The sequence below is a fragment of the Erinaceus europaeus genome, chromosome 12 (assembly GCF_950295315.1).
Source record: "Erinaceus europaeus chromosome 12, mEriEur2.1, whole genome shotgun sequence".
In the NCBI taxonomy this organism is placed as follows: Eukaryota; Metazoa; Chordata; class Mammalia; order Eulipotyphla; family Erinaceidae; genus Erinaceus; species Erinaceus europaeus.
In genome coordinates, this window is record NC_080173.1 from 66,254,425 (window position 1) to 66,271,674 (window position 17,250).

General features: G+C 38.5%; 1 protein-coding gene across 2 annotated transcripts in view; it reads left to right on the plus strand.

The window, feature by feature from the left end:
- The window catches only part of BRIP1 (BRCA1 interacting helicase 1), a 144,166-nt gene that overhangs the window by 69,744 nt on the left and 57,172 nt on the right, over positions 1-17,250 (plus strand). For both annotated transcript variants that reach the window (XM_007531479.2, XM_060203874.1), the window contains 2 exons: positions 15,152-15,311; positions 16,598-16,719. In XM_007531479.2, the coding sequence (XP_007531541.2) occupies positions 15,152-15,311; positions 16,598-16,719 (282 nt within the window). The remainder of the gene's footprint in view (positions 1-15,151; positions 15,312-16,597; positions 16,720-17,250) is intronic.

A 17,250-nucleotide genomic window follows, 5' to 3' on the forward strand; every position in this document is an offset into this window, starting at 1 on the left:
GTTGGATAGGACAGAGAGAAATGGAGAGAGGAGGGGAAGACAGAGAGGGAGAGAAAGATAGACACCTGCAGACCTGCTTCACCGCTTGTGAAGCGACTCCCCTGCAGGTGGGGAGCCAGGGGCTTGAACCGGGATCCTTATGCCGGTCCTTGCGCTTTGCCCACCTGCACTTAACCCGCTGTACTACCACCTGACTCCCAGAATATGTTTTTTTTTTCAAGAAGATTTCAGTTTGTTGGTGATGTAAAAGTACACTTACAAATTCCTAAGATAATCGAAAAATAATCTTAAAAAGATAAAGAAATGTGATGTGAATTTAAGACTTAAAACAAATAATTTTGGGGCGGGGTTAGATAGCATAGTGGTTATGCAAAGAGACTGTCATGCCTGAGGATCCGAAGTCCCAGGTTCAATACCCCACACCACCATAAGCCAGAGATGAGCAGTGCTCTGGTGTTTCTCTGTGTCTTTCTCTCTTTGCATCTCTCTCAAAAATAAAATAAATAAAATACTTAAAAAAAAGAAAAAATAGTTTTTGACTCATTGAAGTGGGGAAACATCCTAGATGTGTCAGTATTTTCATGGATGGTATGAAATGTGAGTAGATTTCTAGTGTTAAGTATGGGAGTGAAGAGTATCACCTTCTACACCTACAGGATAATAGTAATAAAGTTGCAGAAAAAAAAGTTTATAGTTGAGGAATTCATCTTAACTTACTTGAAAGAATTTAATGTAAAGGCTGAATAAGTGTTTTACAGTGCACAAGGACCCAGGTTCAAGCCCTGGTCACCACCTGCAGGGGGAAAGCTTCATGAGTGGTGAAGCAGTGTTGCAGGTATCTCTCTGTCTCTTTTCCTCTCTCTATCCCTCTTCCCTCTCTATTTCTCTCTGTCTCTATCCAATAGATAAATAAAAATAATAAAAATAAATGGTTGTATACAACAAACATAGAAAACATAGAAGTCTCAATTATTATTATTATTTTTTTCTTCCAGAGCACTACACTGCTCTGGCTTATGGTGGCCCTGGGAACTGAACCTAGGACCTTTTAGACCTCAGGCATGAAGGGTTTTTTCGTCACCATTATGCTATCTCCCAAGCCCCAGAAATTTCAAGTTTTTAAACCACACATCTAAGTCCTAAGTAGTTTTTCTCTAAATGTTTAGATAATTAGAATGGGTAATTTACTCAAAACTTAAATCTTTAGCTGAGAGAAATGAAACCAATTTACTTTTGTTGTAAACAGCATTTGTGTAAGGATAAAAGTGAGAAAGTTGTCATTCTAGATTTCTCTCCAACATTTCTTTGAGAACCTTCTAAAGTTATTATAAATTGCCATGCTTTCATGAAGCATAGTATTTCTCCATTAACATAAATTTGATTTTGACTGTCTATTGTCATTTAACTAGTAGCACCACTGCTTTGAAACTGAGATCATTTTTATGGATGGAAGAAGGTCTAAAATTTATGAAGAGAAAAATTAGTTCTAAATTGCTTTTTGAAGAGACTCTTTGGGGCCAAAATGGCAATTTGGATCTTTTTATTTTTATATCACATAGTTTGTCTTCTACATCTTTTTACATTTTTTCCCCACTATATTTATTTACTGGATAGAGACTGCCAGAAATTGAGAGGAAGGGAGAGGGAGAGAGGCAGAGAGACACATACAGCTCTGCTTCACCACTTGGGAAACTTTCCCTTTGCAGGTGGGGACTGGGGCCTTGAACCTAGATCCTTGTACATTGTAATAATGTGCACTCAACCAGGTACACCACCACCCAGCCCCTTCTTTTATATCTTTGTGAGTAAAATGCAACAGCCATTTCCCCAGAGGGATTATTTTGCATTTATCATGGAATATTAGATGAGGAATAAGATGCAATCCTTCAGTCCTTCCTCCCTCCCTCCCTCCCTTCCCCTCTCTCTCTCTCTCTCTCTCTCTCTCTCTCTCTCTCTCTTTCTTTCTTTCTCCCAGAGCACTGCTCAGCTCTGGTTTAAATTATTGTGAGGGATTGAATCTGGGACTTTAGAACCTCAGGTATGAGCGCCTCTTAGATGCAGATGTTTCTGTTCAGTCTTTAATTATAACTTTTTAAAACTTTGTTTTTGAGGTCACCATGGTTTGCAAAAGTACATATGTTTTAGAAGTACAATTTCATATCTCTTCAAATTATGTTACCACAGCACACCCACAACCCAAGTACCAATCTACCTCCACCAAAGACTATTTATTTATTTTTTATTTTTATCGGGGAATTAATGTTTTACATTTGACAGTAAATACAATAGTTTCTACATGCATAACATTTGCCACTTTTCCATATAACAATACAACATCCACTAAGTCCTTTATCATCCTTTTTGAACCTATGTTCTCCCCCGCTCCAAACCCCGTAGTCTTTTACACCAAAGACTATTTATTGTACTTCCTCTACCCTTCCAACTAGCTCCCGCATTTCAGTCTTCATGTGACTTTGCTTGTTTTCCCTTGTTTGCTTTATTTACCTCATATGAGTGAAATCATTCAACATTTTCCTTTTTTTGTAAGCTCTTTTAGCATTTCTTATAGGATCATTTGCTGGTTGGAACTGCTCTATATCACACCTTCAAACCTGATTTATTGCGTAGATAAGTCTCTATTTTTGGGTGGAGGTCTTTTCCATTCAAAACTTAGAATTTATCCAATGATTTCTTTCTGACTTTTACAGTTTCTGTTGAGAAATTAAATGATTGTCATATGGGGGATTCCCACATAGGTCACTCTTTGCCTTTTCTCTAGCAGCTTTTAAAGTTTTCTTTTAAAAAATCTTTTCTTTAATCTTTGCCATTTGATTATGTGTCTTGGATGCTAAGATTTGAGCTTATTTTGTTGAGAATGCTTAGAGCTTCTTGAATTTGTTTATCTGTCTTACTCAATTTGAAGGAAAATTTCAGCTATTATTTTTTTAAATAAAAATTCAGATGCTGTTACAGTAACCCAAACCAGAGTGGTGTAGCACTGCTCTGTTATGACATCATTTGTCAGGGCATCATGGTTTCAGCCCAGCTATTAGTTTGTTTTTTCAAAAACGGTTAAATCTACCCCACCAATGTGTCCTGGAGCTCCGCTTCCCCGGAGCCCCACCCTACTAGGGAAAGAGAAAGGCAGGCTGGGAGTATGGATCGACCTGTCAATGCCCATGGTCAGTGGAGAAGCAATTACAGAAGCCAGACCTTCCACCTTCTGCATCCCACAATGACCTTGGGTCCATACTCCCAGAGGGTTAGGGAATGGGAAGGCTATCAGGGGAGGGGATGGGATATGGAGATCTGGTGGTGGGAATTGTGTGGAGTTGTACCCCTCTTATCCTATGGTTTTGTCAATGTTTCCTTTTTATAAATAAATAAACAAACAGACAAACAAATAAAAGAAGAAGAAAAATAAAAATGATTAAATCTTTTCTGTTTGTTCAGTTGTCCTCTTGTTCAACAGGAATGGGTTTATAATACATTTAGAATGCTCAGCTTGAACTGAAGTTTTTTTCTGACAAATATCCAGGTAGTGGTGCTAGACCTGGGTTGCACTTACTCATGTGAAGGAGAGGTTGGCCTCATAAACATAACTTGTTTAGCAAGAAAAACTTTCAGTAAGGAACCATGTAACCTGCCAACTTCTGGATCAATCTTATTTCAAGTGACAGTGACACAGATTGAAGGAGTTAAGGAAGATGGGCAGAATAGGACAGATTTGAAAGCAGTCAGACTGTCCATTGTCTTAGTCACCATTATCTTAAGATGTCTTATGCATTGGTTTGAGCTGAGGTTGAGTGATGTGAATTGTTTTGCTAATTAATAAAATGGCTTGTAGATATAGTGGATTGTGAAGGCAAATCGTTACAATAAATCACATGCACAAGCCAAAAAAAAAAAAAAAATCTGGAGCCAGAGAGCTAGCATAATGGTTATCTTTTTGGATATACTTTCATGCTGGAAGCTCCTAGGTCCCAATACTGGCGCTAACATAAGCCGGAACTAAGTAGTGCTCTGGTGAAAATAATAATCGCTATTATTATTTTAAAAATTAAAAGCAATTCTATTCCTTTCTACCCTTCATGTCTTCCCTGTGGTATAAAAGTTATCACTCTTGGCAGGCTGGGAATATGGATCAACCTGTCAACGCCCATGTTGGGAAGCAGTTACAGAAGCCAGACCTTCCACCTTCTGTATCCCACAATGACCCTGGGTCCATACTCCCAGAGGGTTAAAGAATAGGAAAGCTATAAAGGGAGGAGGTGGGATGCGGAGTTCTGATGGTGGGAATTGTGTGGAGTTGTACCCCTCTTATCCTATGGTTTTATTAGTGTTTCCTTTTTATAAATACAATTAAAAATAGTCATCACTCTTGTTGATCATAACTATCTTATATTGTCTTTTTTTTAACATTTTACTTATTTATTACTGGATAGAAACAGAGAAATTGAGACATGAGGGGGAGACAGAGAGGGAAAGAGACAGAGAGATACCTGCAGCCCTACTTCACCACTTGTGAAGCTTTCCCCCTGCAGAACCAGGGGCTTGAACCTGGATCCTTGTACACTGTAATGTGTGTGTTTAACCAGGTATGCCACCACCTGGCCCCCTTATATTGTCTTCATTTACTTTATTTTTAGTTATCAGTTTCCTTACTCTGTTTTTCAGCTCACCAACCACTTTGACCCTTGGCTTATATCTTTTTTGCTCATGGTCTCTTCTGTTCTTTTTTCCTTTTTTATTCAGCTTCTGTCTACTTTATGTCTCTAATTATGTTACGGCTTCTTGCATACTTTCTCTGATTTTGTTGTTTTCTTCCATTGGACTTTTCATTTTGGTGTGCATATTTAGTACCTTAGCTTTGATGCCCCTCTTTTGTTTTTGTTATCTTTTGCTAGAAGGGGAGACAGAGACACTTGCAGCACTTCTTCACTGTTCATGAAGCTTCCCCATTTTGGAAGCCATGGGCTTGAGCCCAGTTCCTTACAGATATATGACAAATATCAACTAAGATCCCATAATATATCTTAGAACTATAAAGGATTTCAGTTGGCTTTTATGGCAATTGTTAGATACAATGTCTTTTCTTTTTCTTCCTTTTTTTTTTTTTATCTTTATTGATTTAATAATGATCGACAAGACCGTTGGACAAGAGAGCTACAACTCCATACAGTTCCCACCATCAGTTCCGCATCCCATCCCCTCCATTGGAAGGTGCCCCCTATGTACCCAGGGTCATTCTGAGGTATAGAAGGTGGAAGGTCTGGCCTCTGTAATTGCTTCTCCACTGGATATGGGTGTCTACAGGCCAATCCACACTTCTAGCCTGTTTATTTCTTCCCTAGTGGGGCAGGGCTCTGGAGAGGTAGGGTTCCAGGACACATTTTTAAGGTTGTCTGCCCAGAGAAGTCAGGTTGGCATCATGGTGACATCTGCAACTTAGCAGCTGAAAAGCATTAATATGTAAAGCAGAACAAATTGTTTAATAGTAATGAACTTAAAGGTAAGAATATAGCAGAAGAGATTCCATTTTAGAATAAGCTAGGAAGTCTATTTTAAGTATATTTCAAGGGGCCCATGACTTTACTGATTTTTGCCTGAGCCCAACAGCTAACTTACATGTGCGTTAAAGGTGCTGTCTGTGGAGATGGTGTCAGAATTGAAAATAGGACTAGAAAGCTGGATCGGAGCTTGAGTAGCTCCCAGATATGGGAAGAGTGTATAAATACCATCAACTGTAAACTCTATTGATCTGATCTGGGGCCCATATTCAGCATAGGAGCCTGTGTAGCCTCTGTATCCCTGTATGTTTGAGCTCACATTCCATGGTCATAATTAGAAACATTCTAGGCTGCACTCATTGCAGGACTTGTCTTCCTTGAGTGGCAGAATATGTTGACCCAGCCTCCCTTTAGAGAGTGGGGCAGTCCCAACCTTTGTTGTTCCTTTACTTTTTAATTTTTATTATTATTATTGGACAGAGGTAGAAATCAAGAGGGAAGGGAAAGATAGAGAAGGAGGTGGAGGGAGGGAGGGAGGGAGAGATAGAGAGACCAGTAGCATCACTTCACTGTTGTTAAAGCTTTCCCCCTGAAGGTGGGCACTGTGGGTGTTAGCCTGTGCCCTTGTACACTTTAACATTCTCAACTGGGTATGCCACTATCCAGCCCTTATTTTTTATTTTTTTTTTTAAAGATATATTTATTTGTTTACATGAGAGAGCAAGGAGGAGCACTCTGGCACATGTGATGCTAGGGATCTGGACCTCATGTGATTATGTTAAAACTTACAGCTACTGTACCACCTCCTAGAGAGCAGGTTTTATATTTTAAACACTTTATTTCATATATAATAATCTCAAGATGGAGAAGTCAGAGCACAACTTTCACACTTAAGACTCTGAGCTCCTAGATTGAATCCCCTGCACTACTGTAAACAAGAATAGTGGTTTGGTTAAAAAATAAATAAATAAATAAATAAATACAGAGAGAAAGAAAATAAAACGAGTCTTTCCCTTTACAATCAGTCTATTCAAGTAAGGGATGAAACATTAACACGTGTGGGTGGAATATCTGTATTCATTTAGGTTTAAACCAATACTTGTTAAACCAGTATTTTTTTAACTATAGTGTAGCAAAATGATTTTATCCAAGTGGTGACTTCAGACATTTATGAACCAACTTTGTTGATGAATCAACAATTTCAGAATTTGTGTTTTTTAAAATATTTAAAAAAAAATTTATTTTCCCTTTTGTTGCCCTTGTTGTCTTTTTATTGTTGTTGTAGTTATTACTCTTGTTATTGATGTCGTCGTTGTTAGATAGGACAGAGAAATGGAGAGAGGAGGGGAAGACAGAGAGGGGGAGAGAAAGATAGACACCTGCAGACCTGCTTCACCACCTGTGAAGGGACTCCCCTGCAGGTGGGGAGCCAGGAGCTCGATCAAAATTTGTGTTTTATTTATTTATTTATTTTTTAGGTTGATCTGGCTTTTTAAAAAAATTAATTTATTTATTTAAGAAAAAAGACATTAACAAAATCATAGGATGTGGGGGGTACAACTCCACACAATTCCCACCACCCAATCTCCATATCCCATCCCCTCCCCAATAGCTTTCCCACTCTCTATCCCTCTGGGAGCATGGACCCAGGGTCATTGTGGGTTGCAGAAGGTGGGAGGTCTGGCTTCTGTAATTGCTTCCCCGCTGAACATGGGTGTTAACTGGTCAATCCATACTCCCAGTCTGCCTCTCTCTTTCTCTAGTTGGGTGAGTTTCTGGGGAAGCTGAGCTCCAGGACGCATTGGTGGGGTCTTCAGTCCAGGGAAGCCTGGCCGGCATCCTGATGGCATCTGGAACCTGGTGGCTAAAAAGAGAGTTAACATACAAAGCCAAACAAATTGTTGAAGAATCATGGACCCAAAGGTTGGAATAGTGGAGATGAAGTGTTGGGGGGTACTCACTGCAAACTCTAGTGTACTACTGCTTTCAGGTATATATTTGCCCTAGTTTATGGTTACCTGTGAACATATGCTCTATCTCCTGGAACCTGGTCTATATCTAGGTTTTGGGACTTTGTTAGGAAGTGAACCACCTGGGATGGAATTAGAGAATACTATGAAAGGAAAGGTCTCACCCGAGTGATGAAGCTGAAGGGTTGTCGTTCCACACTTGAAGTCTCTGGACACAGTCTGAAGTGAAGTATGCTGGGGTGGCACTCGCTGCGTTGATTAGGTTGTGATCAGCGGATGCAATATTATTTGATAAGAATTGGGAGAAGTATACGGGAAAGTGGGCCCTGCCCTAGGGTCCCAGGACTGGGGGAAGTTTAGGCTCTATAGTGGAAATGTGAGGTTCCTGCTGTCTTAGGGTTTGAGAAGACTGGATAGTTACTGTTATCATCACATTATTTGGTAATTGGGTTAGCTTTGAAAAGTCCCTTTGTTAGACATACAATCAAATAGCCAACTATTTGTTTCATATATATGTAACTTTTGAGTTTTTACTGTTTTTAAGAGATTTCAAAAAGCTATATGTAGATAATCATAAAGAAATAAATGAGTTTAAAAAATTTTTTTCACTTTATTTAATTTGATAGGACAGAGACAAGTTGAGAGGGAGAGAGAGAGAGACAGAGACACCTGTAACACTGCTTCATTGCTTGTGTAGCTTTCCCCCCTGCAGGTGGGTTCAAGCGGGCTTGAACCTGGGTCCCTGTGCATGGTAACGTGCATTTAACTAGGTGCCTCCTCCTGACCCCAATGAGGGTTTTTTTTAAAATTATTTATTACTTTTTGTTGCTCTTGTTTTATTGTTATAGTTATTATTGTTGTTATTGATGTCCTCGTTGGATAGGACAGAGAGAAATGGAGAGAGGAGGGGAAGACAGAGAGGAGGAGAGAAAGATAGATACCTGTAGACCTGCTACACCACCTGTGAAGCTACTCCCTTGCAGGTTTGGAGCCGGGGGCTTGAACTGGGATCCTCACGCCAGTCCTTGCGCTTTATGCCACCTGCACTTAACCCGCTACGCTACTGTCTGACTCCCTTTTGTTTTTTTTCTTTAATATTTATTTGGGATGCGGAGTCAGCATCATGCTTGAGGTCCCAGGTTCAATCCCAAGTACCACCATCACCATAAACCAAAGCTAAGTAGTGCTCTGTTCTCTCTCTCTTCCTGTATCTTTCACTCTATGTACTTTCATGAAAAATAAATAAATAATAGATAAACAAATAAAACATTAAAATATTTATTTACTAATGATAGAGAAGAAGGGAGAGAGAAAGAATCCCGGAGTATTACTCTGGCATATGTGATTCCAGTGACTGAACTCAGGATCTTCTGCTTAAGAACCCAAAACTTGAGGCCACCTTCTAGGCTATGAGTTATTGTTTAAATTCCATTTTTTTCAGCACTTTAGTGTTTATTATGCACATATATCATCGTGTATTGTTATTAGAATAGAACAATAAGTTGGAGCAGGAGATAGCTCACCTGCTGAAGCCCACACTTTATCATGCACAGGGTCCCAGGTTTGAACCTCTGGCATCCACTGTATATAGGAAAGCTCCCTGAATGCTGGAGAGGTACCCTGGTACCTTTCTTTTGAAGTCATCCCATAGGACTCTGTTGTTGTTTTCAGCATCTCTTAATCTCTTTTTGAGATCTCTTATTTCTTTTTTAGTTGTCTCTAATTCATCCTCAATCTTGCTAATTCTGTCTTCAGCCTCATAGATTCTATTCTCTCTCCCCTCTACTGTTTTCTGGAGTTCATCTATTTTGTTGCCCTGCTCTGATACTGTTTTAGCTTGTTCAGCTAGTTGCATTCTTAGCTCAGCGATTTCAGCTTTCAGCTCTCTAATAACCATGAGATAATTAGTATTTTCTTCCATATTCTCATTTGTTGTTCCTGCATTTCTGATTACAATTTTTTCAAATTCTTTACTCACTCCTGTTATTATTTCCTTAGCTAATGTTTGGATGTTGAACTCGTTGTTTTGTGCTTCACCCTCTGGAGGACTTTTAGCTGGACTCTTGTCCTGGTTCGAGTCTCCACTATTTTTTCTTGTTGTTTTAACCATTTTATATATTATGTTATGAGTTTCCTTTATCAGTACTTTTCAAATTATTGATCACTATTGCCTGGATTGACTTGTGTCTAAGTAAGTTAATTAAAGGGTTCACAGTGGTGGAAGTTAACAGTTATTTCAGTCCCTGAGTTGGAGCTCAGTGGTTTAAAAGCCTCTTTCTTTTTTTTTTTTTTTTTTTTCCCTTCCCTGTAGGCTATGGGATCCTGAGGGCTTTTAAACTATCAGTAGGCTTCTTAGCTTAGTCACTGACTCCTGACCAAGAGATAAAGCAGGGTGTGGCAGAGATAATCCAGTGGTTATGCAAAGAGACTTTCACAGCCCCTCAGCTATGCCACCGAGGTATAGGTCTTCTTCTTAGTTTCCCCGGTTAGATCTCTGTCCCCTGGTGTCCCTCCCTGTTGCTGCTCCAGATTCTGAGGGTAGTAGCAATGGAGACTCAGAGTTGCACTTGGTGAGTCTCTGGGGAGTCGTCTCCTCCCTTCAGCTGTCCCCTTGTTGGTGGAGTAGACTGGAGGTGGTGTCTCCACTGATAAACTGCTGAACTGTTAGCAGTCACTTAATCTCTCCTTAGGCCCCTCTCTCCTCTCTGTCACCAGCCACACGTGTTTGTACTCACCAGTGATTTACTGGGTTCCTGTGGTCATTCTAGTCCTGTCTTGTTTTGGTCCCGGGTGGTCTCCTTTGGTATTCCTAGTTGATCTAGGAGAGGAGAGGAGAGGAGAGAAAGCGATCTGCTGCTTGTAGCTCCGCCTCCGGAAGTTGAATCACCGGTACCTTTCTTCTGTCTGTTTTTCTCTGAGGTTAAAGTGAAAAATAAAAGTTCCCAAGGCCCAGAAAATAACAAGACTTTGCACGTGGGGAGATGCATGTTATCTACATGTAAGCTATTTCTAACCCCCTAGCCTACCTCCTAGGAAGTTGCTTTAATAGAAATTAATGTTTCAGGGTTGGAAAGAAAAATCACCAGATAGTGTGTTTCTTGCCATGCACACTGCTCAGGTTTAAGCCACATGACAGATGCTGTAACATGAGAGGAGGTTCCAATGCTGCAATGTCTCTACCTCTCTATCTGAATGAAAAAGCAGAAAGGTGAGACCCCCAACTTTGCCAAAGAAATTGTTCTTTTGCTTCCTCATATTTTACATTTGGATATAGCAAGATAAGGATATACCTATTTTACTGTAGTTTTTGAAGTTATAAAGAACACTAATACTTTTTTTTTTGCATTTCTCTTACTTAAAACCAATTGTATTTCATTCCTAACACGTGCCACTCATATGTACCTAGCAACTGGATGAAATTGAACATTGCTTAAGTATTAGGACTCCTTGAAATGAATAGTAAAGAGTTATCTTCAGATAGAAAACATGACACATTTAACCTATGCAGTAAATTTTGTGAATAAAATTTTAAAAGATGGTAGTTTGTTTAGGCAAGTCTATTAAAAGCATTAAGACTTGAATACTGGCTATTAAAGTGGGTAAATGGCAATATTATAAGTTAAATACATGCCAAAAAACATTTTCCAGAGGACTGGATTGTAACAATACCATTAATAAGGGCAAAGCAGTCTTAATGCAATTTGCACTTTCTAAAGTTTCAAAAAGAGGCTTTGATTTAGAGCATTATTAATGTACTGAACATCTGGAATTGTGTAAAAACTGTAGACATTGAGAAAATGCAGAATTTTCCCAGTAGATTTCATTCTAACTTATTGCCTCCCTGGTGAGATACTGTTTTTAAGAAGCTTGAAAAAGTAGAATGACAATACCCAGATAAGGCATAAACATTACAGAATGTCTTAAAATTTGTGATATTTTAGTAGAAAAAATAGTTTCAAGGTTATCAAACCCAAGTGATGTGAATACTGATTATTTGAAATCTTCTATATCACTATGCATGGGCTTGCTTTTCTACATTTAAATAGTATTTGCCCTTTGTGAGCCGACCATACTATTTTATAAATAAATATTATAAATAAATAAATAATTTATAAATAAGTTTTTAAATTTTATTTATTTATTTATTTATTCCCCTTTTGTTGCCCTTGTTGTTTTATTGTTGTAGTTATTATCGATGTCATTGTTGTTGGATAGGACAGAGAGAAATGGAGAGAGGAGGGGAAGACAGAGAAGAGGAGAGAAAGACAGACACCTGCAGACCTGCTTCACCGCCTGTGAAGCAACTCCCCTGCAGGTGGGGAGCTGGGGGCTCAAACTGGGATCCTTTTGCCAGTCCTTGAGTTTGGCGCCACCTGCGCTTTACCCGCTGCGCTACCGCCCGACTCCCTATAAATAAGTATTTTATAGATACCTCACATTTCTCATATACGTAAGTCTTGAAACCTGAGAGGATGATTCTGTGTCAGTGTACTTCTACGTCATTTGATTTTTAGTTGCCTTATTGGAATAATTAAGAGAATTTAAAAGTTAATTGAGTTATATGAATACTTAGTCATTTGTATAATTTCTGTGGTGGGAGGGGGTGGGGGAAATTATGATGAGGGACTGGACGGTGACATATCTGGTTGAGCATATATGTTATAATACACAAGGACCCAGGTTCAAGGCCCTCGTCCCCACCTACATGGAGAAAGCTTTATGAGTCATGAAACAGATCTGTAGGTCTCCCCCCCTCCACCCTCTTCTCTCTTTCCCTCCTGCTTTTCTCTCCCTCTGTCTCTCTTCTTCTCTCCCCTCTTATTTCTGTCTCTATCCAATAAATAATAAACTAAAATAATTATGATGTATAAATTTATAATTTAGTATATATATTAACCCGAGCACTGCTCAGCTCTTTTTTTTTTTTTTTTTTTTCCTCTCAGCTCTGGTTTATGGTGGTGTGGGGAATTGAACCTGGGAGCCTCAGGCATGAGAGTCAGTTTGCATAACCATTGTGGTATCTTCCTCACAAAATTTACAATTTAAATATCATCTTCAGTGAGACTAGAAAAGATATAGACCTTAGTATTGCTATCTAAAACAAAATTTGCTGCAGACCATTTTTGCCAAAATAATATATTTGCTATAGAACTATATTCCAAGTTTGCATGTAGCTCCTGTATAATTTTTTTAAAGATTTTATTTGTGTGTGTGTGTGTGTGTGTGTGTGAGAGAGAGAGAGAGAGAGAGAGAGAGAGAAGGGAACCAAACATTACTTTGGTATATGTGCTGCTGAGAATTGAACTTGGGACCTCATACTTAAAAGTTCAACAATTTATCTATTGTGCCACTTCCTGGACCACAGCCCTGAATAGTCTCAGTTGAAGGGGTAAGGTGATGGCTCATTTAGAAGAACATTTATGTTCATATTACAGTGCTCAAGGACCCATGCTCAAGCCACTGGTCCTCACCTGCAGAGGGGAAGCTTTATAAGTGGTGGAGCAGTGCTGTAGGTGTCTCTCTTCCTCTCTCCTCCCTCATCCCTTCCCTCTCCCCTCTTGATTTCTCTCTGTCTCTATCCAAAATAAATAATAATAATAATAATAATAATAATAATAATAATAAAAGATTATTCTCAGTTGGAGATCTTCTCCATTCAACACTAAACACCTACTGCCAATCCATTGCAGCCTACAGAGTTTCAGTTGAGACTTTTACTGAAAGTCCACAAGGGTACGTATACACACACACACGTAATATATATTATATATAATATATACTATATATATTTTGTCTTTTATGTCTCTCAAAATTCTCTCTTGGACATTCAACATTATCAATGATTCAGTGTTAGCAGTATTGTTGCTTACTTTGCATCTCTTTGAATTTGTTCTGTTTTGAATTTGTTGAGCTTCCTGAATCTGAGTCTTGCATATCTGTCCCTGTTTCCAGTTCAGGAAATCTTTTGGCTATTATTTCTTCAGTTAAAAATTCTGCTTCAAGAGCTTGGTGGTGGCACATCTGGTTGAGCGCACATGTTACTATGTGCCAGTTCCTACCTGCATGAGAAAAGCTTCATGAGTGGTAAAGCAGTGCTGCAGGCATCTGTCTCTTTCTCTTTCCTCTTGATTTCTCTGTCTGTATCCAGTAAGTGAAAAAATAAAAATAAAAAGGGACAGAAGTAGATAGCATAATGGTTATGCAAAAAGACTCTCAGTTCTGAGGTTCTGATGTCCCAGGTCCAACCCTCTGCACCACCATAAGTGAGAGTTGATCAGTAAAAAACAGAGTTGCTCTGGTAAAAAAACAAACAAGCAAACAAAAAAAACCTGCTTCTTCTCTCTTCTCCTTCTGAACTCCTATAATGTCAGATTTGTTTTTCTTGATATACCATAAAATTCTCAACATTGTTTTCATTCTTTGAAATTTTTTTCTGCTCTCTTATGTACTTATTCTCTCTTAATTAATTCATTTATATTGCCAGCAAGGTTATTGCTTGGGCTTGGGTGCTGGCACTATGAGTCCACCACTACTGGTGGTCATTTTTCCCTTTTATTTTATTAGGACAGTGTTAACAGTGGCCATTTTTTCTTTATTATTATTTTCCTTTTTTCTTTCTATTTTTATTAGATAGTACAGAGAAAAATTGAGAGAGTAGGTTATAGAGAAGGAGATAAGATACCCGCAGATGTGCTTCACTCCCTGTGAAAGATCCCTTTTGTTGGTTGGAGCTAGGTCTCCAACCTGGGCTTTTGCTCCTCCATTGTATTTTTCAGCCACTGTATTATTTAATTATTTGATATAATTTTATGTATTTCTCATACTTTCTCTGATCTCTGTTGTTTTTTTTTTCCCTTTTATTTACTTCTATCAGCAAGTGTTATTAGGATTGTTAATTTGAATTACATAGTGTACATAGCTATGTTGTATTTGGGAATATTTCCCAGTTGTATTGGTGTAGCTGGTTCAGGTGGATTTTCTGACTCTTCATTATGTCTGGTGCTGCATAAGGGCCTGAGCTGGGGGTCTGTGTATGAATGTACCTCAACCTCATAGTGATTTCTAGTTGGGAGTGCTTGGGAGCACCTGTATGCCTTGTTCACCTGGGCAGTAGTGTACTCTTGAGGCTAAACAATGACCAAGAGTTTAAGTTCTCAAGTACCTGGGGTGAGTTTGAGCAGCCATGGAAGACAAGCAGCCTGCCATTGTGAGTATTTCAATGTATACTACATTTGTCTCTGTCTAGCTGAATGAAAAAATGACTACGAGAGGTAAAATCATGCATACATGAGGCTTCAGCTTCACATTAAAAAAGAAAAAAATCAGTTGAATAAGATTTAGAAACTTCATCGTAGGTTCAAGCAAATAGCTTAAATTTTATCAACTCATTTTGAAATCCACAAGGTGGCAATAGTAGAAGTAGTAGCATTAGCAGTGAAGCTTTTGCTATATGTCATGTATCATTCAAATCTATTGAAATTAGTTAAGGACTTTAACCATAACAACTCTATGACATATTATTGTTTTTTTCCATTTTGTAGATGAGAAAAATCAATGACAGTAATATTAATACAGTTGCCATAGTCACATAGTTATATTGGCTTTAAAGAAACCAAGTTGTTTGTTCAGTTGACTACAAAACAAAGTTTAATATTTTGTTTTCCCTCTCAGTTACTAGAAAAGCTAAAAGAACGTTGGCTTTATACTGGTTTATGGCACGATCTGGAATTGGTGAAGACAGTCATTGTAGAACCACAAGGAGGAGAAAAAACTGATTTTGATGAATTACTACAGGTGTATTATGATGCAATCAGGTGCAAAGGAGAGAAAGGTAATTTGAAATTATTTAAAGATCAGTTGGTGTTATAAATATTTGTGTTGTAACTGGAGTTGCTGTATTGCACCAAAGGAAAAGACTCTGGGGTGGGGTAGGGGGAAGAGTACAGGTCCAAAAAGAGTGACAGAGGACCTAGTGGAGATTGTAATGTTATGTCGAAAACTGAGAAATGTTATGTATGTACAAACTATTGTATTTACTATCAAATGTAAAACATTAATCCCCCAAGAAAATAAATAAATAAAAAAGAATTTTTGTGTTGTATTTCTTTTGTTGCCCTTGTTTGTCGTTCTTGTTATTATTATTGTTATTGCTGTTGTTGTTGTTGGATGGTACAGAGAGAAATTGAGAGAGATGGGGAGACCGGCATAAGGATCCTGGTTCAAGCCCCTTGCTCCCCACTTGCAGGGGTGTCGCTTCACAAATGGTGAAGCAGGTCTGCAGGTGTCTATCTTTCTCTCCTCCTCTCTGTCTTCCCCTCCTCTCTCCATTTCTCTCTGTCCTATCCAACAATGACGACATCAATAACAACAACAATAACAACTACAATAAAACAAGGGCAACAAAAAGGAAGAAGTAAGTAAGTATTTAAAAAAACTATGTGCAGTGCTTTTTGTTTATTTAAAAACTTTTGATTGAGGGAGTCGGGCTGTAGCGCAGCGGGTTAAGCGCAGGTGGCGCAAAGCGCAAGGACCCGCGTAAGGATCCCGGCTCGAACCCCGGCTCCCCACCTGCAGGGGAGTCGCTTCACAGGCGATGAAGCAGGTCTGCAGGTGTCTATCTTTCTCTCCTCCTCTCTGTCTTCCCCTCCTCTCTCCATTTCTCTCTGTCCTATCCAACAACGACAACAACAATAATAACTACAACAATAAAACAACAAGGGCAGCAAAAGGGAATAAATAAATAAAATAAATATTAAAAAAAAACTTTTGATTGCTTAAATGTGGTGTAAGAACAAAGACGTTTTTGAAGTAATTCTGATAACTTTACTTGGATGTATTAACTGCAATTTCAGTTTTGTAAGTTATCTCAGAAACATAAAATTTATAAGTTGATTCACGATCATATTGTATCTGAATTTTGTTTCCTTTGTTCATATAGAGATATTTTATATATAAAGAACTTTTAAATGTTAATCCCCGATAATAGTTTTAATTTTTATTTGGTTTACAAGTACTCCCTTAATTACTTAGTAATCAGATCTTCTCATATGAGATTAACAAACAATTTCTGGGAATTTTGAATTTGTTTTTAAAAATGTTTATTTTCTGTTTCTTAAGATGGAGCCCTCCTGGTAGCAGTCTGTCGTGGTAAAGTAAGTGAAGGTCTGGATTTTTCAGATGACAATGCCCGTGCTGTCATAACAATAGGAATTCCTTTCCCAAATGTGAAAGATCTACAGGTAGGCTATCAAAGCCTTAGGAAGTTTTGTTTATCATGGAAGTTGATTTTTGTGAGTGTGTTTTTCTTGTGCCCTCAGACATCTGTATTTTAATTGCTTGGTGACTTTGAATGAATGAGAAAGGTTTAGTAGGGTTTGGTTTATTTTATATTTATTTATTGTTTTATTAAGGAAGTAATGACTTATAAAACACTTGTTGGTGGTGCACCTGATTAAACGCACTTAGTACTAAGCACAGGAATATGCACAAGGACCCAGGCTTGAGGGCCCCCCTCCAACCTGCAGGGGGACACTTCACAAGCAGGTGAAGCAGGTCTGTAGGTTTCTATCTTTCTCACTCTCTATTTCCCCTCCCTTTTCAATTTCTCTCTGTCCTATTGAATGAGAAGAAAAAGAAGAAAAAAAGGCCACCAGAAGCGTTGGATTCGTAGTGCAGGCACCAAGTCCTAGCAATGACTTTGGAGGCCAAAAATAAAGACATAAAATAAAGCCCTTATTGTCACATGGGTACAGTTTCTCATCTTTCGATGA